The sequence below is a fragment of the Peromyscus maniculatus genome, chromosome 4 (assembly GCF_049852395.1).
Source record: "Peromyscus maniculatus bairdii isolate BWxNUB_F1_BW_parent chromosome 4, HU_Pman_BW_mat_3.1, whole genome shotgun sequence".
NCBI classification, from domain to species: Eukaryota; Metazoa; Chordata; class Mammalia; order Rodentia; family Cricetidae; genus Peromyscus; species Peromyscus maniculatus.
In genome coordinates this window covers 61,177,142-61,204,115 of record NC_134855.1, presented here as the reverse complement: position 1 = coordinate 61,204,115, position 26,974 = coordinate 61,177,142, and the positions used below count along the sequence as shown (strand labels likewise).

At 39.7% G+C, this 26,974-nt stretch overlaps 1 protein-coding gene across 2 annotated transcripts in view; it reads right to left on the bottom strand.

Annotated features, from left to right (window-relative positions):
* The window catches only part of Itgav (integrin subunit alpha V), an 86,826-nt gene that overhangs the window by 6,212 nt on the left and 53,640 nt on the right, over positions 1–26,974 (bottom strand). For both annotated transcript variants that reach the window (XM_006996797.4, XM_006996796.4), the window contains exons 17-26: positions 26,464–26,618; positions 22,752–22,889; positions 20,534–20,601; positions 19,741–19,888; positions 19,115–19,207; positions 17,060–17,139; positions 16,611–16,691; positions 16,104–16,209; positions 15,409–15,567; positions 14,182–14,289 (exon numbers count right to left, since the gene is read on the bottom strand). In XM_006996797.4, coding sequence (XP_006996859.2) covers positions 14,182–14,289; positions 15,409–15,567; positions 16,104–16,209; positions 16,611–16,691; positions 17,060–17,139; positions 19,115–19,207; positions 19,741–19,888; positions 20,534–20,601; positions 22,752–22,889; positions 26,464–26,618 — 1,136 coding nt within the window. The remainder of the gene's footprint in view (positions 1–14,181; positions 14,290–15,408; positions 15,568–16,103; positions 16,210–16,610; positions 16,692–17,059; positions 17,140–19,114; positions 19,208–19,740; positions 19,889–20,533; positions 20,602–22,751; positions 22,890–26,463; positions 26,619–26,974) is intronic.

Here is a 26,974-nt window from a genome sequence, read left to right as displayed (position 1 = left end):
AAACATCTCAACAATTACAAGTGCAAAGCCAGTACACTAAAAACTAAGAAATACTGCTGAAAGGAATTAAAGAAGACCAAACCGGATAGCCTGTGTTCTAGGAAGCAGGAGTTTTCAAACTCACAGTCAGAATTACGAACTGCTAATAAGATACAAATGGCCCGAAGAAATGTCCAAGCTGACCTGAAAGTCCATAAGGAGTTGCTATAAATACCATACATCCAAAATCACCTTGAAAAGAAGAAAAAAAGCCAAACATGGTGGCTCAAGCTTGTATTCCCAGCACTCAGGAAGCTGAGGCAGGAGGATCAGTACAAATTCCAGACCAACATAAGCTACAGTGAGATCAAGAAAGGAAGAGAGAGAAAGATAAAGAGAGAGAGAGAGAGAGAGAGAGAGAGAGAGAGAGAGAGAGAGAGAGAGAGAGAGAGAGAGAAGAGGGAGGGAGGGAGGGAGGACAAGAAGAAGGAAAGAAAGGAAGAGGGAAATAGAGCTATAGTAATAAAAACAATTTGCTATCATCATTAAGAATACACATAGAGGACTTCCCTTCTGGACCAGAGGTGAGTACCCGGGTCCAACCCGGACCCCATCCCTGGGCACCAGCCACTCCTGAGAGGCCTGCCCAGCTTGGCGCCGGGTTCTGGCCACCGGGCAGCTCCCCTTCTAGCCCCACCGGGAGGGATCCCCTTTTCCAAGCCCCCGGCAGCCCCTGCAGTCTCTGCGCCCTGCCCCCACGCCCATCTGCCCGAGACCCCAGCCACTTCCTGAGACTTAGAGACCGGCCCCCAGCTCCCAGCCGGCCCCTGACGACTTCCCTTCTGGACCAGAGGTGAGTGCCTGGGTCCAGCCCGGACCCCATCCCTGGCCACCAGCCACCCCGGGAGGACCTGCCCAACTTGGCACCAGGTTCTGGCCACCGGGCAGTTCCCCTTCTAGCCCCACCGGGAGGGATCCCCTTTTCCAAGCCCCCGGCAGCCCCTGCAGTCTCCGCGCCCTGCCCCCACGCCCATCTGCCCAAGACCCCAGCCACTTCCTGAGACTTAGAGACTGGCCCCCAGCTCCCAGCCTGTCCCCGACTGCCATTCTGGACCAGAGCTTGCCCCTGACTTCCCTTCTGGACCAAAGAGTTGGACAAGAGAACTCCCTTTTGGACAAGAGAGAGAGTCTTCCTGAGTCTGTCAGCTCTTTGTGAAACAAGTACACTGATAAGACCAAGAAGAAACCACAAGGAGATGGGCAGACGTCAAAGCAGAAGTACATACAGCAAAATGAAGAGCAATACAGCATCACCAGAACCTAGCTCGCCTCCAACATCTAGACCTGAACACCAAAAATTGGAAGAAGCAGAAGAAAGTAGCCTTATGAGTAACTTCATGAAGAAGGTAGAGGCTTGTGTAGAGGAAAAGACAAGAAAATTGGAAGAACGCTGTAAACAACTAGAGGAAAGGGCAAACAAATTAGAAGAAAACAATAAAGCCCTCCAAGAAAACAATAAAGTCCTGGAAGAAAACATTAAAATCCTGGAAGAAAACAATAAAGCACTGAAAGAAAATCATGAAAAAGCAATGAAACAAACAAAGGAAACAGTCCAAGAACTGAAAAGGGAAATTGAAAAAATAAAAAAGACACAAACAGAGGGAATGCTGGAAATAGAAAACCTGAGTAAAAGATCAGGAACTTCGGATGCAAGTATAACCAACAGAATGCAAGAGATGGAAGAGAGGATTTCTGGCATTGAAGATACAGTAGAAGAAATAGTTCCATCAGTCGAAGGAAACACTAAAGCCAACAAAGTCATGAACCAAAATGTCCAAGAAATCTGGGACACCATAAAAAGACCAAACCTACGAATTATAGGGATAGAAGAAGGTGAAGAATACCAACTCAAAGGCACAGAAAATATATTCAACAAAATTATAGAAGAAAACTTTCCCAACTTAAAGAAGGAAATGCCTATGAAGATACAAGAAGCCTATAGAACACCAAACAGACTAGACCCCCAAAAAAAGTCCCCTCGACACATAATAATTAAACAACTAAATGTACAGAATAAAGAAAGAATATTAAGAGCAGCCAAGGAAAAAGGCCAAGTGACCTATAAAGGTAAACCCATCAGAATAACACCCGATTTCTCAATGGAGACTTTGAAAGCCAGAAGGACCTGGACAGATGTAATGCAGACACTAAGAGACCATGGATGTCAGCCCAGACTAATATACCCAGCAAAACTTTCAATCATCATAGACGGAAGGAACAAGACATTCGAAGACAAAGCCAGATTTAAACAATACCTATCCACAAACCCAGCCCTACAGAAAGCACTAGAAGGAAAATTCCAACCGAGGGAAGTCAGATACACACTTGAAAACACAGGCAATAGATAAAGCCACAACAGTAAACCCCAAAGAAGAGAAGTACACACACACTACCACCAAAAATAACAGGGATGAAGAATCACGGGTCATTAATATCCCTTAATATCAACGGACTTAATTCACCTATAAAAAGACATAGACTTACAGAATGGATACGAAAGCAGGACCCATCTTTCTGCTGCATACAAGAAACACATCTCAAATTCAAAGATAGACACTACCTAAGAATAAAAGGCTGGGAAAAGACTTTTCAATCAAATGGTCTTAAGAAACAAGCAGGGGTAGCCATCCTGATATCCAACAAAATAGACTTCAAACTAAAATCAATCAAAAGAGATCAAGAAGGACATTACATCCTCGTCACAGGAAAGATCGACCAAGATGAAGTTTCAATTCTGAACATATATGCCCCAAACACAAGGGCACCCACATATGTAAAAGAAACAATACTAAAGCTTAAACCACATATAAAACCCCACACATTAATAGTGGGAGATCTCAACACCCCACTTTCACCATTGGACAGATCTCCCAAATCGAAACTTAACAGAGAAATAAAGGACTTAACCGATGTCATGACCCAATTGGACCTAATAGATATCTACAGAACATTTCATCCTAACAAGAAAGAATATACTTTCTTCTCAGCACCCCATGGAACTTTCTCTAAAATCGACCACATACTTGGCCACAAAGCAAATCTCAACAGATACAAAACAATCAGAATAACCTCCTGTGTTCTATCAGATCACCATGGTTTAAAGCTAGATTTCAACAACAACAAAAACTACAGAAAACCTACAACCTCATGGAAACTGAATAATGCTCAACTGAATCACCAATGGGTTAAGGAAGAAATAAAGAAAGAAATTAAAGACTTCCTAGAGATCAATGAAAATGAAGACACCACATACCCAAACTTATGGGACACTATGAAAGCAGTGTTAAGAGGGAAATTCATAGCACTAAATGCCCACATAAAGAAGTTGGAGAAATCGCACACTAATGAATTAACAGCACATCTGAAAGCTCTAGAACAAGAAGAAGCAAAGTCTCCCAGGAAGAATAGACGCCAGGAAATTATCAAAGTGAGAGGTGAAATTAATAAATTAGAAACTAAGAGAATAATACAAAAAATTAATGAAACAAAGAGTTGGTTCTTTGAGAAAATCAACAAGATAGACAAGCCCTTATCCAAACTAACCAAAAGACAGAGAGAGAGAATCCAAATCAACAAAATCAGAAATGAAAAGGGGGACATAACAACAGACATTGAGGAAATCCAGAGAATTATAAGGTCATATTTCAAAAACCTCTACTCCACAAAACTGGAAAACCTAAAAGAAATGGACATTTTTCTGGATAGATACCACATACCTAAGTTTAATCAAGACCAGATAAACTATTTAAATAGTCCAATAACCCCTAAGGAAATAGAAACAGTCATTAAAGGTCTCCCAACCAAAAAAAGCCCAGGACCAGATGGTTTCAGCGCAGAATTCTACCAGATCTTCAAAGAGGAGTTAATACCAATACTCTCTAAATTGTTCCACATAATAGAAACAGAAGGAACATTACCAAACTCCTTCTATGAGGCTACAATTACCCTGATTCCTAAACCAAACAAGGATGCAACAAAGAAAGAGAACTACAGACCGATCTCCCTCATGAACATTGATGCAAAAATACTCAATAAAATACTGGCAAACAGACTCCAAGAACACATCAGAACAATTATCCACCATGATCAAGTAGGCTTCATCCCAGGGATGCAAGGGTGGTTCAACATACGAAAGTCCATCAATGTAATACACCATATAAACAAACTCAAAGAAAAAAACCACATGATCATCTCACTAGATGCAGAAAAGGCATTTGACAAAATCCAACACCCCTTCATGATAAAAGTCTTGGAGCGATCAGGAATACAGGGAACATACCTAAACATAATAAAGGCAATATATAGCAAACCAACAGCCAACATCAAATTAAATGGAGAGAAACTCAAAGCAATTCCACTAAAATCAGGAACGAGACAAGGCTGTCCACTCTCCCCATACTTATTCAATATAGTACTTGAAGTTCTAGCCAGAGCAATAAGACAACATAAGGAGATTAAGGGGATTCAAATTGGAAAGGAAGAAGTCAAGCTTTCCCTATTTGCAGATGACATGATAGTATATTTGAGTGACCCCAAAGATTCCACCCAGGAATTGATAAAGCTTATAAACACCTTCAGCAACATAGCAGGATACAAGATCAACTCAAAAAAATCAGTAGCCCTCCTATATACAATGGACAAAGAAGCTGAGAAGGCAATTAGAGATACATCACCCTTTACAATAGCCAAAAATGACATAAAATACCTTGGGGTAACACTAACCAAGCAAGTGAAGGACCTATATGACAAGAACTTTAAGTCCCTGAAAAAAGAAATTGAAGAAGATCTCAGAAAATGGAAAGATTTCCCATGCTCATGGATAGGCAGGGTTAACATAGTAAAAATGGCAATCTTACCAAAAGCAATTTACAGATTCAATGCAATCCCCATCAAAATACCAACACAATTCTTCACAGATCTGGAAAGAACAATACTCAACTTCATATGGAAAAACAAAAAACCCAGGATAGCTAAAAGAAACCTGTACAATAAAACAACTTCTGGAGGCATCACAATCCCCGACTTCAAGCTATAATATAGAGCTACAGTAATAAAAACAGCCTGGTATTGGCATAAAAACCGACATGTGGACCAATGGAATCGAATTGAAGACCCTGACATTAACCCACACACCTATGGACATATAATTTTTGACAAAGAAGCCAAAAGTGTACAATGGAAAAAAGAAAGCATCTTCAACAAATGGTGCTGGCATAACTGGATATCAGCGTGTAGAAGGCTGCAAATAGATCCATATCTGTCACCGTGCACAAAACTTAAGTCCAAGTGGATCAAAGACCTCAACATAAATCCAGCTACTCTGAACCTGCTAGAAGAGAAAGTAGGAAATAGTCTTGAACGCCTTGGCATAGGAGATCACTTCCTAAATATAACACCAGTAGCGCAGACACTGAGACAAACAATCAATCAATGGGACCTCTTGAAACTGAGAAGCTTTTGTAGAGCAAAGGATACGGTCAACAAGGCAAAGCGACAGCCTACAGAATGGGAAAAGATCTTCACCAACCCCACATCTGACAGAGGACTGATATCCAGAATATATAAGGAACTCAAGAAATTAGACATCAAAAGGACCAACAGTCCAATTGAGAAATGGGCTTTAGAACTAAACAGAGAATTCTCAACAGAGGAATCCCAAATGGCTGAAAGACATTTAAGGAATTGCTCAACTTCCCTAATCATCAGGGAAATGCAAATCAAGACAACTCTGAGATACCACCTTACGCCTGTCAGAGTGGCTAAGATCAAAAACACTGAAGACACTTTATGCTGGAGAGGATGTGGAACTAGGGGAACTCTCCTCCACTGCTGGTGGGAATGCAAGCTTGTACAACCACTTTGGAAATCAATATGGCGCTTTCTTAGAAAATTGGGAATCAATCTCCCCCAAGATCCAGCTATACCACTCCTGGGCATATACCCAAGAAATGCTCAATCATACCACAAGAGCACTTGCTCAGCTATGTTCATATCAGCATTGTTTGTAATAGCCAAAACCTGGAAACAACCTAGATGCCCTTCAACTGAAGAATGGATAAATAAATTGTGACACATATACACAATGGAATACTACTCAGCAGAGAAAAACAATGACATCACACGGTTTGCAGGCAAATGGATGGATCTAGAAAAAATCATCCTGAGTGAGGTAACCCAGACTCAGAAAGACAAATATGGTATATACTCACTCATAGGAAGATGCTAGATGTGGAACAAGGATGACTAGACTGCTACTCACATCACCAGTGAGGCTACCTGGAAAACGGGACCCCAAAAAAAGACACGGAGAAATGGACGAGATCTACATGAATAGCCTGGTCATGAGTGGGAACAATGAAGGGCGACAGTCGAGGGAAAGAGTGGGAGATCCTAGCTGGATCAAGAAAAGAGAGGGAGAACAAGGAATAGGAGACCATGGTAAATGAAGACCACATGAGAAGGTGAGAAGGGGAGGAAGCAGAGAGCTAGGGAGGCCCACGGAGATCCACAAAGATACCCCCTCAAAAGACTGCTGGCAATGGTCGCGAGACGGCAGGAACTGACCTACTCTGGTGATGGGATGGCCAGACACCCAGATAGTGGTGCCATAAACCCCATCCAAGGACTGAGGAATCTGAAGGCAGACATCCACGTCTGGGCCCCTGGTGGAGCACTGGGAGTCTAATTAGTGAGAAAGAAGAGGGTTTATATGAGCGAGAATTGTTGAAGCCAAGGTTGGATAAAGCACAGGGACAAATAACCAAATGAATGGAAGCACAGGATCTATGAACCAAAGGCTGAGGGGCCCCCAACTGGATCAGGCCCCCTGAACGGGTGAGACAGTCATTTGGCTTGATCTGTTTCGGAGGCAGCTGTGCATTGGTGCCAGGTCCTAGGCTCGTTGCATGAGTTGGCTGTTTGAATCCTGGGACTTATGCAGGGACACTTGGCTCGGTCTGGGAGGGGGGAATGGACCTGCCTGGACTGAGTCTACCAGGTCAACCCCGGTCCTCGGGGGAGACCTTGATCTGGAGGAGGTGGGAATGGGGGGTGGGCTGGGGGGAGGGGTGGGCGAGAGGGGGAGAACAGGGGATTCTGTGGCTATTATGTTGAACTGAATGGTGTTGTAAAATAATAATAATAATAATAATAAAAATAAATAAAACAAAAAAAAAAGAATACACATAGAATACACATAGAAATCAACAGAATAGAATTAAGCAAGAAATAGAGGTATGCGAGTCAGTAAAGTACCCAGCACCCACAGACTAAAGTAAGGCACGGAAGCACATGCCAGCAATCCTACTGCTAGGAAGGGAACAGGAGAATCCCTGAGGCTCGCTAGCCACTAGTCTAGTCTATCAAAGAGGTCAGGTTCAGGGAAAGACCCTGTCTCTACAGAAGGTACTAGAAGGAAAACTTCAGTCTGAAGAAGTTAAATAGACACACAGGAATAAATAATCCATAACAGTAAATCAAAAGAAGGGAAACCCACAGCATAAGAACAAATAAACAGGAATCATTGATAACTCCTGATATTAATGGTCTCAATTCCCTAATAAGAAGACCTAGACTAACATATTTGATTATAAAACAGATCCATCTTTTTGCTGCATCCAAGAAACACACTTCATATCAAGAAAAGATATCACCTAAGTGTAATAGGACAGAAAAAGGTATTCCAAACAAATGTACACAAGAAGCAAGCAGATATAGATATTTTAATTGCTCAGAAATAAGACATCAAAGCAAAACTAATCTGATGAGATAGGGAAGGACACAACATAATTAAAGGAAAGACCCGTGGGCAGGATATTGCAATTCTGAACATTTGTCCACCAAACACAAGGACACCCAAGTTCATAAAAGAAACACTCGTACAGCAAAAATCATATATTGACTCTTACACAGTGATAATGAGTAACTTCAATACAACACTCTTGCCAATAAACAGATCATCCAGACACAAATTAAACAGAGAACTGCTGGAGTTAAATAATTTCATAAATGTACCTAGCAGACATGTACAGATCATCTCACTCATACACTACAGAATATACCTTCTTCTCAGTAACTCATGGAACTTTCTCCAAAGTTGGCCACATACTAGGGTACAAAGCAACTCTCAATAGATATAAGAAAAATGAAATAACACCTGCATCCTATTTGACCACCACAGATCAAAGCCAGATATTAACAATAGAAAGTTGACAAACTCATGGAAACTGAACTTACTACTGAATGAAAAATGGGTCAAGGCTAAAATTAAGATGGCTAAAATTAAAAACTATTTAGAATTGAATGAAAATGAAGATACAACATACTTGATCCTATAGGACACAATGAAGGCAATTCTAAGTGCCTACATCAAAAAAACTGGAGAAATCTCATATTAATAACTTAGCAACATACCTAAAAGTTATAGAACAACAAGAAGAAACAATACACAAAAAAAAAGAACAGATGGCAATAAATAATCAAACTCAGGCTGAAATCGGTAGAATGTGAACAAAAAACAACAAAGAACCAATAAAATGATGAGTTAGTTCTTTAAGAAAATTAACAAAACAGACAAATCCTTAGCCAAATTAACTAAAAGATGGACAGAAGAGATCCAAATTGGTGCCATTAAAGATAAAACATTACATCAGACATCAAGGAAATTCAGAGAATCATAAAGACATACTTTAAAATCTGCATTTCACCAAACTGGAAACCTTAAAGAAATATATGAAATATACAACCTACCAAAGTTAAATCAAGATCAAATAAGTAATTTAAACAAACCCACAGCCCCTAGTGAAATAGAAGCAGTAATTAAAACTCTTTCAACCAAAAACAGTCCAGGGCCAGATGAATTCAGTGCAACATTCTATCAGACCATTAAAGAAGAATGAATGTCAATATTCCTCAAATTATTCTGCAAAATAGAAACTAAAGGAATGCTGCCTGATTACCTTACTAGGCCACAATTACCCTGATATCTAACCACACAAAATGATCCACCAAAAAAAGAAAATTATAGACCAATATGCCTTATGAACATAGACACAAAAGTTTCTCAATACATAATTACAAACCCTTGCAAATACACATCAAAAGAATTATCCACTATCATCAAGTTAGTTTTAGTCCAGAAATTCAGGGATGGTTCAACATATATAAATCAATAAAAGTAATCCACTATACAAACTCAAACACAAAAAAAACACATGATCATCTTATTAGATGTACAAGAGATCTTCGACAAAATGCAGCATCCTTTCATGATAAAAATAGGGATACAAGAGACATTCCTCAACATAATAAAGACAATTTACACCAAGCCTATCGCCAACATCAACCTAAGTGTAGAGAAATTCAAAGCATTTCCATTAAAATCAGAAACAAGACAAGGCTGTCCATTCTCTCTATACCTACTCAATATGAAGTCTTAGCTGGAGCAACTGAAGGAGATTAAGGGGATACAAATAGGAAAGGAATAAATAAAAATATCTTTATTTGCAGATATCTGCTTATACATAAAAAACCCTAAAGCCTCCATCAGGAAACCTCTACTTTCAGCAAAGTAGCAGGATATGAAATTTAACACAAAGATCAGTAGCCTACCTCCATACAAATGACAGACTGAGGAAGAAATCAGGGAAACAACACCTTCACAACAGCCAAAAACCAAACAAACAAATAAATAAAATCTTGGGATAATTCTAACCAACCAAGTGAAAGACTTGTATTAAATCTTTAAGACAGCGAAGAAAGAAACCATAGAAAAGACCAGAATGTGCTCATGGATCAGTAGTGTTAACATTGTGAAAATGGCCATCCTATCAAAAGCAAGCCCCATCAAAATTCCAATAGTTCTCTTCTTACAGAAATTGAAAAAATAATCTTTAACTTCATATGAAAACTCAAAAACTCAGGATAGTTAAAATAATCCTGCATAATAAAAGAATTGCTGGAGGTATCACCATTCCAGATTTCAAATTGTACTACAGAGCTCTAGTTATAAAAACAGCATGGTATTGAAGTAAAACCCGACATGTTGATCTATAGATCTAACCGTAGACCAGACATAAGTCGACACATCTACAGAAACTTGATTTTTAGCAAGGAAGCAAAAAATACACACTGGAAAAAAAAACAGCATTTTCATAAATAACTAGATGGCTACATGTAGAAGAATGAAAACAGATTTATATCTATTACCCTACACAAAAGACAATTCCAATAAGACCAGATACCCTGAATCTGGTAGAACAGAAAATTGAGAACAGGCTTGAACTTGTTGGCACAGGAAAGGACTTTCTGAACAGAACACTGTTAGCCCAGGCACTAAGACCAACAATTAGTAGATGAGACATCACACAGCTGAAAAGCTTCTATATGGCAAAGGACATTACCATTCAGGCAAAGCAGCAGCCTACGGAAAGGGAAAAGATCTTTACCAATTATACATCTGATAGGTTAGTATCTATGGTGGTATTGTGTTCCCCAAAATATTGTGCACCCTAATAAACTTATCTGGGGTCAGAGAACAGAACAGCCACTAGATACAGAGGCCAGAAAATAGTGGCACACACACACCTTTAATCCTATCACTTGGGAGGCAGAGATCCACCCGGATCTCTGTGAGTTTAAAGCCACACTGGAAACAGCCAGGCATGGTGACTCATGCCTTTAATCCCAGGGAATGATGACAGAAAACAGAAAGGTATATAAGGCATGAAGACCAGAAACTAGAAGCTTTGGCTGGTTAAGCTTTTAGCAACAGTTCAACTGAGACCCATTCAGATGAGGACACAGAGGCTTCCAGTCTGAGGAAACAGGATCAGCTGAGGAATTGGCGAGGTGAGGAAGCTGTGGCTTGTTCTGCTTCTCTGATCTTCCAGCATTCACCCCAATAACTGGCCTCAGGTTTGATTTTATTAATAAGACCTTTTAAAGATTCAAGCTACAAGTATTAGAATACAAAAGGAAGGAAAAGAAACTACCTGAACATCAAGAAAACAAATAACACAATTAAAAATGAGGCACAGAATTAAGCAAAGAGTTCTTGAAGGATGAAACACAAAAGGCTGGGAAACAAAGCAATGTTAACATCCCTGGTCAGGAAATGCAGATTAAAACTACTTTGAGATTTCATCTTACCCAAGATCAATAAAACAAATGACAGCTCATGCTGGTGGGGGTGTGGGGAAAGGGGAACACTTAGTCATTGCTGGTGGGAGTGCAAATTGGTACAGCCACTGTGGAAACCAATGTGGCAGCTACTCGGAAGTTAGGAATTGGTCTACCTCAAGATGCAGCTATACAACTCTTGAGGATATACCCAAAGGACTCTACATGATACTTGTTCATCCATGTTTGTTGCCACCCTATTCCTATAGCCAGAAATTGGAAAGGGCCTAGCTGTCCATCAACCGATGAATGGATAATGAAAATGTGGTCCATTTACACAAGAGTGGCCAAAGACCTGAGACTAGATAGGTCATAGGAGAAGGGGAAAACCTAATACTATTTATTATTCTGCTTAAGGAACATACCAATAAAATGACTCTTAATGACATACTGTTATACCCATAGGTCAGTGCCTAATTCAACCCACATCAGAGAGGCTTCTTCTTGAAGTAGACAAGAATTAGCACAGAGACCCATAACTGGACAATGTGTGGAGAACGAAAGACTTTGAAGTACTCAGTGCTAAATGGGATGTCTTTATCAAAGCCCCTCCCCTTAAGGCTTTAATGTGAAGTCTATGTGGAAAAGAAGGCAGAAAAATTCTACAAGCCAGAGGTAATGGATGACTGAGGAAAGGTCTTCTAGAGAGAACAGGACTGGTACACATATGAACTCATAGAAACCGCTAACAGCATGTCCAAACCCTGCCCAGATTCAAGCCAAAGGCGGGGAACTGAGGGGAAGTGAACATGGGGTCTGACCCCTAACTAAGAACCTAGCTGTAACTGATGCCCACTGGCAAAGGGAGAAATCGCTTTCCCCAATAGAGTCTCTCTGGCTATATCAACCACACTCCAGGGCAGGCTCCGTGCTCAGCAATAGTTGGCCAACACAAGAGAGACTCAATAGTATTCTGGTGGACTTTTTCCATTTTGCTTTGCTTTGGCATTTTTCTGTCTTATTGGTCTTTTGCTCCCCCCCCCTTCTGTTTCTGTGTTTTTGTGGGACTTTTTTGTATTTTTTTTTCTTTTTATTTCTTTCAAAGAGAAAAAGAAAAAGAACATAAAATTAGGTGAGTAGGAATGTGGAGAACTATCTGGGAGGAACTCATCAAAATATATCGTATGAAAAACATTTTGATATAAAAATAAATAAATACTAATTTTTTTAAAGCGAAGTGGGGGAGAGAGAAAGGTACAAACAGAGAGACAGCCAGTCCCGGAGTGTGTGTGGGTTACAGACTATGACACTATAAAGCCTATTACATTAGGAGCTCTGATTATTTTTTTTTTATGAATATTTTATTTTTAAATACATGTAACTGTATGAGGATAAGCAAACACGACTGCAAACATGGTATTCTTCGAAACCAGACATGCTGGCTCCCTCTGGAGCTGTGGTTATAGCCTGCTGTGGGTATTAGGAAGCAAATTCAGATCCCCTGGAGAAGCAGCTGATGCTCTTAACCACTGGGCACTGTCTCCAGCCACCTGTAATTTTCTGAGTCAGCTGAGAAGGTCCTGGAGTCAAAGAACCCCAACAGGTTCTGTGGCAAATAAACTCGGGGAGATAAGGGCATAAAGTCAGAGGTCACAGCAGGTAAAAGTTAAGAGAAAGAGGGTGGTCTAAGTCACACTGAAGGAGTGGAGCTGGTGAAGAGGGTCAGAATTCAGTGCTTTACAAGGTAGATAGTGATGACATTGGATGAAATGTAGGGCGGTGTTGAGCGATAAAGAAGGATTTGTACAGAGAATGCAGTTTATATTCACTACATGTGGGTCACCGTGGAAAGAGAGGCGTTGGGAAAACTCCATGATATATTTTTAGATTAGCTATTTTCTGATAGACATGTAAGAGGAATTCTAATCAGCAGATAAACAGACCCTGAAGTTCAATGTAGGATCTGAAAATGGAGACCGAGGAGGAGGAGCAGGAGGAGGAGGAGGAGGAGGCAGATAGAAAACCAGGAGAGATGATGCCCTTGAAAAGACGATGCCCGGGAAAGTTAGTATCTGAACAATGAGCCTGGTAAAGGACCCTAGAACTAGGTCATAGAAAAACAGTGTTTGTGGGCTGGCAAGATGGCTTAGCAGGCAAAGGTTCTCATCACCAAGCCTGGGGGCTTCATTCCCTGGGGCCCACGTATTAGAAGCAAAGGAGTCACTCCCACAAGCTGTCTTCCGACCTTCACAGGTATACCATGGCAAGTGTGTGCCACAAATACACAAACACACACAAATGAAAATGTAACACAAAAACACAGGTTTTTTTTAAAAAGTAGTGACTGTAGGGGATAGTGAGGCACGCCTTTAATCCCAGCACTTGGGAGGCAGAGGCAGGTGAATCTCTGTGAGTTTGATGCCAGCCTGGTCCACATAGTAAATTTCAGAAAAACCAGGCTACATCAAGAGCCTGTCTCAAATAGATTAATAAATAATAAATAAAATAAAATGTTATTATGAGGCAGTGGTGGTGCACCCCTTTAATCCCAGCACTTGGGAAGCAGTGGCAGGCAGTTCTCTGTGAGTTCAAGACCAGCTTGGTCTACAGAGTGAGTTCCAGGACAGCCAGGACTACACAGAGAAACCCTGTCTTGAGAAACCAAAATAATAAAAATAATAATAATTAATAATAAATAGTGATTGCAAAAGGGCTTTACCAGTTTTTCTATGTGTTGGTTTCAGAGCTACTTATTTTAAATAATAAACAACACATTTCCTTCATACATTTTCATCACTGGGCCTCCTGGCTCCTCCTGCCATGCGGCACTGAACTATCAAAGAGGAAGATGAGATCGGAAAAGTCTAGCTAGAGGAGCACAGTCAAGGAAGACAGATACAAAACGCTTTTATTAAACGATCTATAGGACGCAGATCCCACTGCTGCTGCCACGTGGTCATCCATCTGTCCCACAATCACGTATTTTTAGATCTTTACCCTGTGCGTCCGTGGGATGGCACTTACCAAAGTGTGAACATCTCCCTCAGGAAGGGTGAGATCCCGCTTGGTGATGAGATGACTGCGTTCTCCTTGTCCAGGGGAGGTGTCATTCTTCTCGGGTGTCTGCACAGACTAGACGTGGATTGCGTTGTCAGACAGGGGTTAAATGATAATGGGAAACAGTTCACATCGACATCTGGGCGTTGATACTTAGATAGGATTAACACACAGTCCATGAAAATGTGGGAAGACCGAAAATGTACCGCTTAATGGTCAGTGAACAGAAAAGACAGAAAATAAAAGACCAAAGTCATTAATGTACCCTACAAATTATCATTAATCTACCCGTTTCCTAACCATTGCTTTTTTCCCATGCATCCCTAGAGGGAAACCAATACCAACACTGAAGAGAGCCTGAAATTCTACAGTACGTCTATGATGAGCATCATCATAGGAGTTTTGAGTATAATTTGTTTGGAGTTTGGGAAGCAGAATATTACTATATAGAGCAGACTGGCCTTGAACACAAAACGTAATCCCAGATAGCCTCAAACTTGTTATGGGATTACAGGTATGTGCCATAGAGCCTGGCTTATTTTATTTGTTTCCTGAACTTTCCTTAGATTATATAAGATGTAATATTCTTATGTGAATATATATTGTAGAAGAATCACTATCACCAAAAAAAATAAAAAATCCTATAAAATAACATTTTCCTAGGCCCTGTAAATCAAGAGTCACAAGTAAAATGGTGTATGTTATTCTAAAGACAGAAATTCCTACAATAAAATAGCCTTATATAATACATTTAATAAACTGAGATACTGTGGTCAAGAATAATTCCTGAGGCTTATGGAACACTCATAAACCTATGGTTCATTATAATTTTACAGAAATGATTCTTACCTATCACATAAATGGACTAATTTTTTGTGTACTAGTTATGAACTAAAATACTTTTTTTTTTTTTTTTTTTTTTGGTTTTTTGAGATAGGGTTTCTCTGTTGTAGCTTTGTGCCTTTCCTAGAACTCGCTTTGGAGACCAGGCTGGCCTCGAACTCACAGAGGTCCGCCTGCCTCTGCCTCCCGAGTGCTGGGATTAAAGGCGTGCGCCACCACCCAGCTGAACTAAAATACTTTTTTGTAGAGTTCATACATTGTAATAGTTGTTTTCGTTTCATGTGTTTCATTTATACGTTTAGAAAGAAAATAAAAATCTACAGTAATAAAGAGCTACTTAAAACACACTACCTTAATTCTCAAAGGGTTGATCTCTGTATCTGCGGTACAGTTCATTGGCCCATCAATGTCGTAATGAAGGATGTACAATAAAGTGTTATTGTTGTATTTGTAAGGCCACTGAAGATTTAGAATTGCTTTGCTGAACGAACTTGGACCGTTGTTTCTCAGCTAATAAGAAAAAGAAAATGTAAGCACCTTGGACAAAGATTAGTTCCACTTTCCTTCCATTAAGTTATCACTAGAAATCATATCAACAATGGGATCTGAATATCAGCAGTTTCTACCGCTAGACTGTAATCATGACCATTATGCACAAAAATCAAGCAATGTTTATCTCTCAAGTATAGAAAGATCTACCAGGATGACAATGTAAAGAAAATGGAATGCTGACTATATAGCCTCTGTAGAGAAAATAAAACTGCTTAATTACATGCATTTCCAGTTTTTAGTCAGAATTTCAAAATACTGTGGAGCATACACAGGATTATTTTTTTTTTAATTCAGATAGAGCTGCTTTTGCTTTCTTTAAACAAAGATATTTGTCTATAAAAATGAACTTACAAACAGTACTTCTGGTATATTATGTTCAAACTATGCAAACTCCACATCAAAATAGTCTAAGATGGGTTTTGAAAGTTTAGCTGCTCTCTCCACCACCCCATGCCCCCTTCTCCAGCCTTCTATTGGGTCCAATAACTGCAGACCTCATAGATGTGCTGAACAACAGGCCCAACATCTTCTTCAGTCTCAGGGTTTTCCTTGTACTCCCAATTTGGAATTGGAAGAAAGACATGATCAGGACTTGAGACCCTAAACAATGACCAAAGAAAACCTACCATGAATATCGAACAACATAGTGCATTTTCCTAAGTATTCTGTATTCAGTTGAATAAAATCAGACCTAATTTTAAAAAGCCTCAAAGGAAAAGCTTGTGAATGAACAAGCTTTCTATGCATAAAATTGACTGTTGCTAAATCAGCGTGCATCAGATTAATCGGTAAGCAAGTGCCATGAAAGTTCAATCAATGTATTTTAAGATTGCTGTTACTGTGCCTTTTGGAACACCTTCAAGGTCTTATCTCTACAGAGCCCACTGCCTTGGGAAACCAGCACTAAGCTGGCGGGGCTGCCCATGGGAAGCCAGGGTCCAGTAGCTACATTTCAGAAGCAATCACAACAACTTGATATTCAACTTGAGACTCACACTTACCCTCTTATCTCAACAGCAGCCAAAACAGCAAGGTCAACTTTGTAAGACACAACTGGGCTTACATTGTCAAAAGAATTAGAGCTGAAAAAGGAAAAACATGCTCAGGACTGAATTGGGCACATTTATCATCAAAGCTCTAAAAGGGAAAACTCAGAGGAACTAAAACTAAACAATTCAAAGCGGTACAGAAACTCAGGTCCTACCAATCAAGCAATTATTTTAATTACCGTGTAATTCAAAACTGAAGATAAATTTTATTTCCTAGTGCTTAATTTTTGTTTTATAAACTCAAATTAACAAGACAATCATTTGTATAATTAAATACTGATTAAAGAACCCTATAATAAAGTACTGAAATTTTAATTTACATTATTCCATCTTTAAGGAGCAGTATAGAATATATTTATAAGGAAAAATGGTTATTTTAGCCTAATACATTGTTTTCATACCTTTGGATTTTCAAGTCAAATTTCACAGAAGTATCCATTTCTGACTGCTGGTGCACGCTAAAACGAAGGCCAGCAGACAGCTGGAGAGGGAAAGGTACAGTGATGGTCAGTGGCTCATTTAAATCAGAAACTTCAAACTTGACATCCAAATAAAAAGGTGCGTTCTGAAATATGCTTTTTATGAGTTTATGGTAAAAGTGAACAAAAATAATTACAGCTGATTTTCCACTGATGTCATAGTGGAGGCTCCTTAACAATTATTAATTATAATCATACTTCCCTATGATATTAACTGTCTTTCTAAAGATTACAATGTTTGTTGTTGCAATGAAAACATTGCAACTGAGTATAAGCGTCGCTCTAGGAAGCTGACCACTGACCTGAGCTAAGAAGCCAGACAGGAAACATTGGAGGGTTTATCAGAGCACAGTTAGAGGAGCTGGACCAAGAGCATGCTCTCTCTCCTCACACCTCTCCCAGTCCCCTCCCCAGCACCTGACATCCTGAGCAGGCAGAGTACTGATTGATTTTAAAGAAAACTGAACGGAAGTTATAAGATAGCAGACTTAGGGTTCAGTGGTTACGAGCACTGGCTGTTCTTCCAAAGGACCCAGGTTCAATTCCCAGTACCCGACGGCAGCTCACAACTGCCTGTAACTCCAGTTCCAGAGGACCAGACACCCTCACACAGACATGCATATAGGCAAAACACCAATGCACATAAAATAAAAATAAATAAGTTTTTTAAAAAAAAGACAGCAGGCTTCTTGGGGATCACATAAATGATATGTAAAAATGGTACCTCTGTGTGGCTGCACTCACATTACTGGAGTTGGCTACTTAGAAAAACTAGGAACTAAAGGAGGTATGAGCTAGAAAACCAGAGAGAATGAGAAAATGAAAAGCTCTTCCGCAGGGAGCATCTATGCAGAATAACGACAGCCTGTGGAAACACACTTAGAGAAGCATGCAGTGTTTAGATCATGGCAACAGATCTGCACATAACTGCCATCAGTGTGCCAGTCAGTGAAGCTGCTTGGAAAGCATCTCATGTACAGCTATAATTTCCTCAGTACCAGTAACACACACGGACTGTTTCCTTTCCAGAGGACTTTGGAAGAGCCTCCCTGAGTGCTTGGCTTCCTGCCCTAAAGCTTCCCGCTCACCATCAGAAGGGGAGCCTCACCCAACTAAGTCTCTCCTACTAAGATGATATAAGGCTTTAGTAAGATGGCATCATCTCACCTAAGAGTAACAGGTCCTAGTGTTTGCCAAGGTGGCGTTCAAGGCTCCATAGACACCCTGGCAGCTCAAAATACTAAAATTATGATTTTAGTCCTTAGTTGAAATCGTGTTTTTGTCTATTCACCAGATTTAAGGCAGCATGAAGAGAAGTTTGTGGAAGAGTATGCAGCTTTAACTATAATTTTAATATCCTAGTTAAACTGAATAGAACTCTACTAATAACTAAACTCTAAATCAACACTAACTTAAAGATACTACTTTGAGGGCAAGTGAAATGGCTGAGTAAAGGCATTTTTTACCAGACCTGATGACCTGTGTTCAGTCCCCAGGTCCTACCATGGTGGAAGAAGAGAATCAGCTCCCAAAAGTTGTCCTCTGACTTCCACACAGTGTGAGTAGCATACGTGCATGCATACAAAGGCATAACACTCATACACACAGTAAGTAAATAAATAAATAAAAATAAAGACACTGCCTAGAGCTGCCTTGGTGGTCCACGCCACCCTTGTCATGAAGCACGTAAGGGGGCATAGCCAGGAAGAAGTGGAGTTTGTGGGCATGTTGACCTTACATAGCAAGAGCCTATCTTAAAAACACAAAGAAAACATGGCTAAGTATGTAGGGCACTTTCCAAGCATGTGCAAGGTCCTGGGCTGAGTCCTTAGCACTGCCCACAAACACAATAGCAAAGAAAAACCCAACTTATTTTGAAGTTACTATAAAGAAACCTAGAGAAAAAAAATATTTATAGGGGGAAATATTTATGTTCTATTTATAAGGAGAAAAATCAATTGAATTAAAACATCTTACTTGAGTTCCAGCTTTCATGGGGTTTCCAAGGTCACACACCACCTGTCGGGTTTGGTTTTCTGTCTTAAATGCACAGGAAAGTCTTGCTAAGGCCTTTGATGGACAAAAAAAAAAAAAAAGAAAATAAAGAGTGGGGTTGGGGGGAATGTAGAAAGAAAATTAATAGTAGCCAAGAAAGCAGAAACTACAAAGTCCCTATCCCATATCCAGTAGATATTTAAATTCCTTTCTCTATGAAGCAAATAAATCTATTTGAGCAGCTAGAAAAAGAAGCCAGCACTGTGGACAACCACTGCATGTAAATGTGAAAGCCTTGGGAAGCTCCCTGGAGGACTTAGATTCTGATCCTACTGCCTCTGACTAATAATGTGATGGGCAGGCTTAGAGACTTTATCTAGCTGACCTCATTTTTCAGATGCTCGGCTGGCAAACGTAATGATTGCACATCAATATATTATTCAAAGTATTAGGCCTGAAAGGAATTATGTAAGATGGGTACTCTATTGTCTAGCAATTTAGTCTTAGAGAGAATGGCTAAGCTTGGGCCTCACTAAACAGGGACTACCTCATTAATGTTAATAAGACCTGGGAGTGTGCTGTGGTTTTCAAAGGGGCAGCTTGCTTACTTCATTGTTTCGGACAACCCCGATGAAATCTGCCTGCGGTGGGATGGAGACGATGAGCTCCGCTTCGTAGGCTCCTTCCCCTTGATTCTGCGCCTTCACGGTCAGGGTCAGAGGGTTGTCATCCCCAATATAGATCTTCTTTTGATCACTGCAAGTTAATTCAAATCCAACAGTGAGAAAAAGACTTCCTGGGGAGCATGGGACTGTTCAAAGAAACAGGAGATAAGTCACCGCACTGACATCCTCCCCTGTCCCAGGAGAGTTCAAGGCTCCTCCACAGCTCAACAGAAAAGAGCACACTGGGTGCAAATTCAGTGCTCTTCTCTGTGACTAGAACACTGATGCCAGTCACACACCACTGCTGTCCACACATATTACCAAAGTCACATTATATCTGTGCGTGTGCTTCTAATTCCTTGATTTTTCTTGCTAATTGCTCTTTGGTCATAATTCCATGACAGTCTTCCCTATGTCATATTGGTGAGGACATTCCTCAGTTCAGAGCATGTCCACAATGATCCTATCGAGACGATTAGTAGGACTCATGGTACAACCAAAGCTAATGGTCATAAGTCTGCCAAGCCAGGCACCTAGTCAAAGCATAGTGGGTATTTTTTAACTATGGTATTAATTGTCTTATACTAATGCTAATCATGAATTATCATATGCTAATTATAAATTATCCTTTACTGCAAGAATTTTTCCTTAAAAACATTAGCATTTTGAAAAGAAAAGTGTGCTTTTCCATTTAAATTTCTTATATTTTATATTTACTGTTTGGAGTAAAACTTACCTATCTACAGAAACTTCCAGTTTAGGTTTACAGACATTATCTTCCCCACAGTCAAGTAGAATATGAGCCTAAAAGAAAAATACGTTATTATTTTCAACATGGATTCTGGCCGCTCATCTTTAGACATGTCAGTGTAGGCAATCAAGAATAAGGAAAAAAAAATGATGAAATATAAGTGCTTAGAATTTTGTATATCTCAAATTAGCTGTTAACATTTTGGAATATAATCTAGTACAAGAAATGAGGGTTCATTTTAACTGTGCTCCTGTCTGAATTGTCTGAACTGGGACAAAATAAATGTCCTCGTAAGAACTCCTCATTAAGACAGTGTGGCCTCTGCTGCTATCAGAGAAACTGACTGCACACATCAAGGAAGGAGAAAATGGCCAAAATAAGCCCAGCATGTACAAACCCACTGGGAAAGAAATGAAAAAGAAAAGAAAAAAACAGCAGTAAAATGATAAATCTGAAGAAAACGGCGTAAAGTCTAAACTTGTTTTTTCTGGATCTGGCCATGGGAATGTACCATAAAGAAGAGTGTGGGGGAAGAAAAAAAACCCTCAAAAGACAGAATACAAGGACACAGACAGATCTTGGTAGGATACATGGAACAAAAACATGAGGGGAAAAAAGGAAAATAAAGGCAAAGTCATTCTCAGTTTATTTTACTTTCAGACTTTGTCTCAAAAAATAGTAATGATAATGATAAAGATTTCTAAAATATTATAAAACTATAAAAAATCACAGACCATATCTCAAAATGCATACTATAATACACAAGTAAAAAGTTATTTCTGAATAAAGTACCACATTAAAGCACACCTACTGAGATGCTCACATATTAAATGAACTATCGGTACAACATCCACCCACCCCAAACATCAAATGTGAACACAGAACTGTTCACAAGTCCCAGTGGATAGAAAAAAAAAAAGGCCTATATAGTAAATTATCAAGGTACAAAACAAGACATAATGTTTGTTAAAATATATAAAAAATGAACTTTTAAATGAACTTTTAAAAATATTTCAATTTGCTTTCTATGTTGTCGTATTACCGTTATGCCCCCAGAATAAAAGCTACTCGTGAGATTTTAGAAAAGAGGTCAAAGACAATATGACAACCTAACACACACTAATGAATTCTGAGAGAATAGTGTTAACCTAGCCCTATGAACAGGAAATAAACCACAGGGGTGAGACAGGAAATAATAATATTTAAAGAGAGATGTTTTGTAACGGTTTTTGCAAAATTACCAAACTGAAGTTTTGTGTTGCCTTATGAAAAGAATTGCTTGTGGGGAGCCGAGGGAACGTGTAGAGAGCAGATGGAGTCCTGAGCCAATGTGTATTGTTTGACATGGGCATGGCTGTGTTGAGGACCAATGCCTCAGACCCGTAGGAATGGCAGAGCCTTCCCCATACAGGTCAGGGTCAGAACTGGCAAAGCCTTCCTCTGGTCGCAGTGCAAAAATTGGCAGTATGTGTAAGAACTAGCAACTGCAGCTTCCTCCTCCCAGACGTTTAGGGCCTGAGACTGCTCACCTCCAGAGACCTCCTCCTCCCAGATGTTTAGGGCCCGAGACTGCTCACCTCCAGAGACCTCCTCCTCCCAGATGTTTAGGGCCCGAGACTGCTCACTTCCAGAGACATCCTAGCCCCTCCCGCTGTGCTGTACGTAACAATCACACTACAGCTCTCAGTTGTGTGATGGATGGTGCCACTCTATAAGAATTCACACACCCCACCTGACCCCAGCTTTCCTGTACATGTATGCTTGTCTGTCCTTCAGTCCCTCAGCACTCCCAGTCAGGTTTCCAGGACTAAACAGTGCTGGACTCAGCAATACTTATATATGATATATACATAAAAGTACATATATATATACACTTCTTCAATACAAAATAAAAGAAGCATTGTAGATGTTCAGTAAGTACTAAAAAATTCATACAAACAAACTGGTATTTTGTTATTTTCCTTGGATCACTTTACTCTTCTATGTATATGAAATGTGACCCTGTGTTCCAGTGCCTATGACTACTGAAAAGATTTAAAGATTTCAGACCTAACTCTTCGGATTATTTCTCCTCTGGTTTCTTTAGTTAAACATCTACCAACACTGTAAAAAACAATCCCTTATGATATTTATGAACACAAACTGTAAAACCTTAACAAAAGATCAAAGGACAAGATAAGAAATAAACTGGGAAGTGCTTTACCTGCCGGCTGACATTGGCGGGAGTGAACTGGTTCAGAATGGGCTGCAAGCCTGTATCGTCAGCAGCCGTTCTGTGGTCCAACCGATACTCCATAAAAATAGTGATGGGAGTGAGTTTGTCTCTAAATTCAGATTCATCCTGAAACAAAAGAGCTTCAAGTTAAGACGACATCAACCTAAACTATTTGGAGGAGTCCACAACCAGAGAAGCCACAAAACCAGACGAATTTATCCTTCGAACCTTCAATTCTAACAACCTCTAAAACACTGTGGTAACTGTAGTAAGCATGAAGAGAAACTCACACGGTTGTTCAGTAAGAACTACTCATCAAGTTTTGTTTCATAATGTAAAATTTGACTCACAAAAATACCTATGAAGCACATTAATTGTCAACCAAAGTTCTCTGGAGAAACCACACGAGTATATAATAGCCTGCCAACCGCTGACCTCTGCCAATTATGGAGAGATGTAATACTGCAGATAAAGAGGCTATCATTTGTCTTTTTAATAACTCTTAGCTATAAATCTCAGCATCCAACTTACTTCTGTGATTAACTACTGGAATTCATGGGCCTGGTGGATCTCTTACCTCCAGCAACCAAAGAACGAGATAAAGATCTACATCCTGTAGATTTTTCTCCCTTGTTAAATATGACATCTGGACTCTACAGAAGGTATTATACTGTCCTTTCTCTCTCACCTACTTGATGACCCTGCCAACCTCCTTTGTTCTGTATCTGTAAGAACACACACAACGCAGCCTAGACTGTGCTCGGGGTGGGGGGAAGGGCAGCTTCCAGGCCATGGTCACTCACATTCCCAGAATAAGTGATTTTCTTGTCATCTTTTAAATGTAGCTGTTACTTTATGTCAACATGGTAACTACCCAACGTAGAAACAGAACACTAAAGTAGTTTAAGTTGTTCGACTTCTGCCTTTCCCTCTCAACCTCCCCTTCTCAGGGTAAGAGCTGCGGAAATTTCAGTTTGCCGTCCCTGCTTGCTCTATTGAGAACATGGTTTTCAAGCTTGTCTTCACATCTTTTATGGTCACTTCTTTCATAATGGTCGATATTTATATATCTGATTTGCTGGTGCCATGTTTTATATAGACCTGATAAATACTGCATAAACACTGATAAACACAGAGCAGTGCATTCTTCATTTTTTTTTCTTTTGGCTAACTGGAAATGAGCGCATACATAATCATTTTCTTTCTATTTAACACTTTGAGCTTCATCCATATATTCAAGATTAATCTTCACTTCAAGTCAATATGTTATCTTATGACAGTTTATCCATTCTTCTGTCTAAGATTACTTGTGTTATTTGGATTTGGTTTTGTTATTACAAAAAAATTGTTGCAATGATGATTCTTATAAATAGTGGCAACACTCATCAGTTCTGTGTTACTATACTAGTTATTGTCCCAAAACTTCATAACTACTAAAGGGTCACCAGCAACGAATGAATTTCCATCCATCACACCCTGACTAGTAACAAACATTGGCAGACTTCAGTTAATTTAAATTTGGATTTGTTCACATTAATGACTTAGATGCTTGCCTCTCCTGTCTCTTAAGTCTGCAGCCAAGGAAGATGGTCAGGTTTTTGTCTTTCTTTATTCATGTAGAAAGTTCTCCTTTTAAATTCTTAGTGTTAGTTCACCCTAGAATGAATTCATTTTGGTCTGCTTATTGATTTGGTAGCTTGACATATGTAAAGCTTCAGAGAACATTAGAAATTTTCCAGCTTTTCTCTTGAAGTGTGTTTACCATCAGAAATGGCTCATTCTTGGAGTATTGCATAAAAAAGTCATCAAGGCCTTATGTTTCTTTGTGTAAAGATTTTTTTTATGGGCATTTGGGATGTGGAGACAGGAGGATCATAAATTCAAGGTCATCCTCAGCTACAAAGTTAAGTTGAAGACCAACCTAGATGACAGAGGACACTATCTCAAAAACAAACAAAACCCCAAAACGACTTACAATGAAAGTTCCATTTTTAAAATAGCAATAGGATCACCCATATAAAGATATGAGTATAAATCATATAATGATTACATATAAACATTATATATAATGAATATATTTCATATAAAGATATGAGTGATCCTACAGCTATTAGTTTTTCATATCTTCTTATAGCAGGCATGTTATATGTGTCTAAGAATTTTTCTTTTTTTTAATCCAAGTTTTCCTTTATGTTGGTACATAATTATTCAAGAAATTCTGTAATTTAAGTCTCAATTTTATCTATCACTATGTCCCTTTTCAATTTCAAATTTTATAGGTATTTGTTAATTTTTTCAAATTTGTCAAACATTTCATTTAAATTAAATAACATTTAAAGTACACATACATTTCCCCTATATTCTACTTCCATGATAGTCCACTGTGATGTATAGAATTTTCATGATAATTAGGTAAAAATAATTCTCCATTATCATCACTTTCACCTCAAATCACATTTCTGGTGTTTTTTCAGAAAATCACTTTTCAACTTACTTTTCTATTACTGATTTCTAAAGTAGTTTGGATCTTAAGTATCCACCACAGGTCTATGTGGTAAAGGCTTGGTAATATTGGGAGATCACAGATGTTTTCAGGAGTAAGCCTAGGGGCTGGAGAGATGGCTCAGCGGTTAAGAGCACTGGCTGCTCTTCCAGAGGACCTCAGTTCAATTCCCAGCACCCACATGGCAATCCACAGTCATCTGTAACTCCAGTTCCAGGGATCTGATGCCCCCTCTGACCATCATGGGCACCAGACATGCACATGGTACACAGTCACACCAGGAGGCAAAAGACCCATACACATCAAATTTTTGAAAAGCAAGCCTAGTAGAAGGTCTTACTATTTGGGATGTGCCTTTGAAGGGACTGCAGGAAGCTGGCTGCTGCTTCTCTCTTTACTTCCTGACCATGAAATGTGAGGGGGTTTGGGTTGTTGTTTTTCTTTTTCTGAAATGAATCTGATGAAGCTGGGGAAACGGCTCATGAAAGAGCACTTGCTGCCCCTAAAGAAGGCCCAGTACCCACCTCTTCAGTTCCCAGTACCCACATGGCAGCTCACAGGTGTATGTAAGTACAGTTCCAGAGGATTTGGTGCTTCCACAGGCACCAGGCACACACAGGGCACATGTACATACATGCAAGTGAAACCATCACACACCATAAATAAACACACAAAAGCAAATGAGTGACTAAGTCAACGGATTCCTGCTTGATTCAATGTCACCAGGTTCCCAAACTGGACTTCTTCATGCTGGAGTCAGGATGTACCTCTGTGCCAGGACCCTTCCGTGCCAGGCCAGGCTCAGTCAAGTCTCAAACTGCAGAAGGTCCCAGGTAAATCTCAATCCCTGGTTGATGTCTACAGTCAAAACCATCCCTGCCTTGGACTCCATCTCTTGCCTCACACTAGACTCACACAGTGGTTTACAACTCAGATTTCAAATTTAGCCACCGGGGACTTTGAGCAGACTGCCTACTCTTTGCATACTGGAGTGTCCAGCAATATTTAAGAAATAAGTTTTCTCACAACTCATTTAGTAATACTGTAGTGGAGGGCCTCCTCAATCTCCCATCTGACAGGGGTGAACTATATCTCCACTGAGCTTTGACAGTGGAAAAGCTGACTGACAGAAGAGAAAAATCATCCACGGGAAAGAGAAATGAACAGGAAAAGATAACGGCGCGGAGTGCTTCTTACCCGCAGATAGGCGACCAGCTCCTCACACTGCATCTGTCCCCCCTTGAAAACAGTCATGTTCTTGGAGTGCCCTGGGGACCTGTTATGGAGAAACAGTGCTCGTCGGATTGCTCCCTTTTGCTTGAGTTTATCCAAAAGAAGCTCCACCTGGAAGTCTATACAAACCAAAGCATTTATAACCAACACATTCCTTGGGGGCAAGTCACTGTCCTAGCAATCTAGAGGTCTCCTGGAAAACTCATTTCTGAAAAGTAACTCACTTCTACATTCATTAAATGCCTAAGCATTGTGGTGAGACAGGAACACATTAATTCCAGAAAATAATAACTAAATAATTCACTCATCCCCCAAAAGTGCCATACATAATTACAGTGACGGTAATGGAACCAGGTTATCAGAAGGAAAAAAAAAAGGCTTTTAATTTAAGCTAAGGGAAGGACATCACAGAATGAAATAGAAGTAAATTAAGACTGTTATCACTGGATGAGTGGTGCAGATTGGTAGTAGAGTG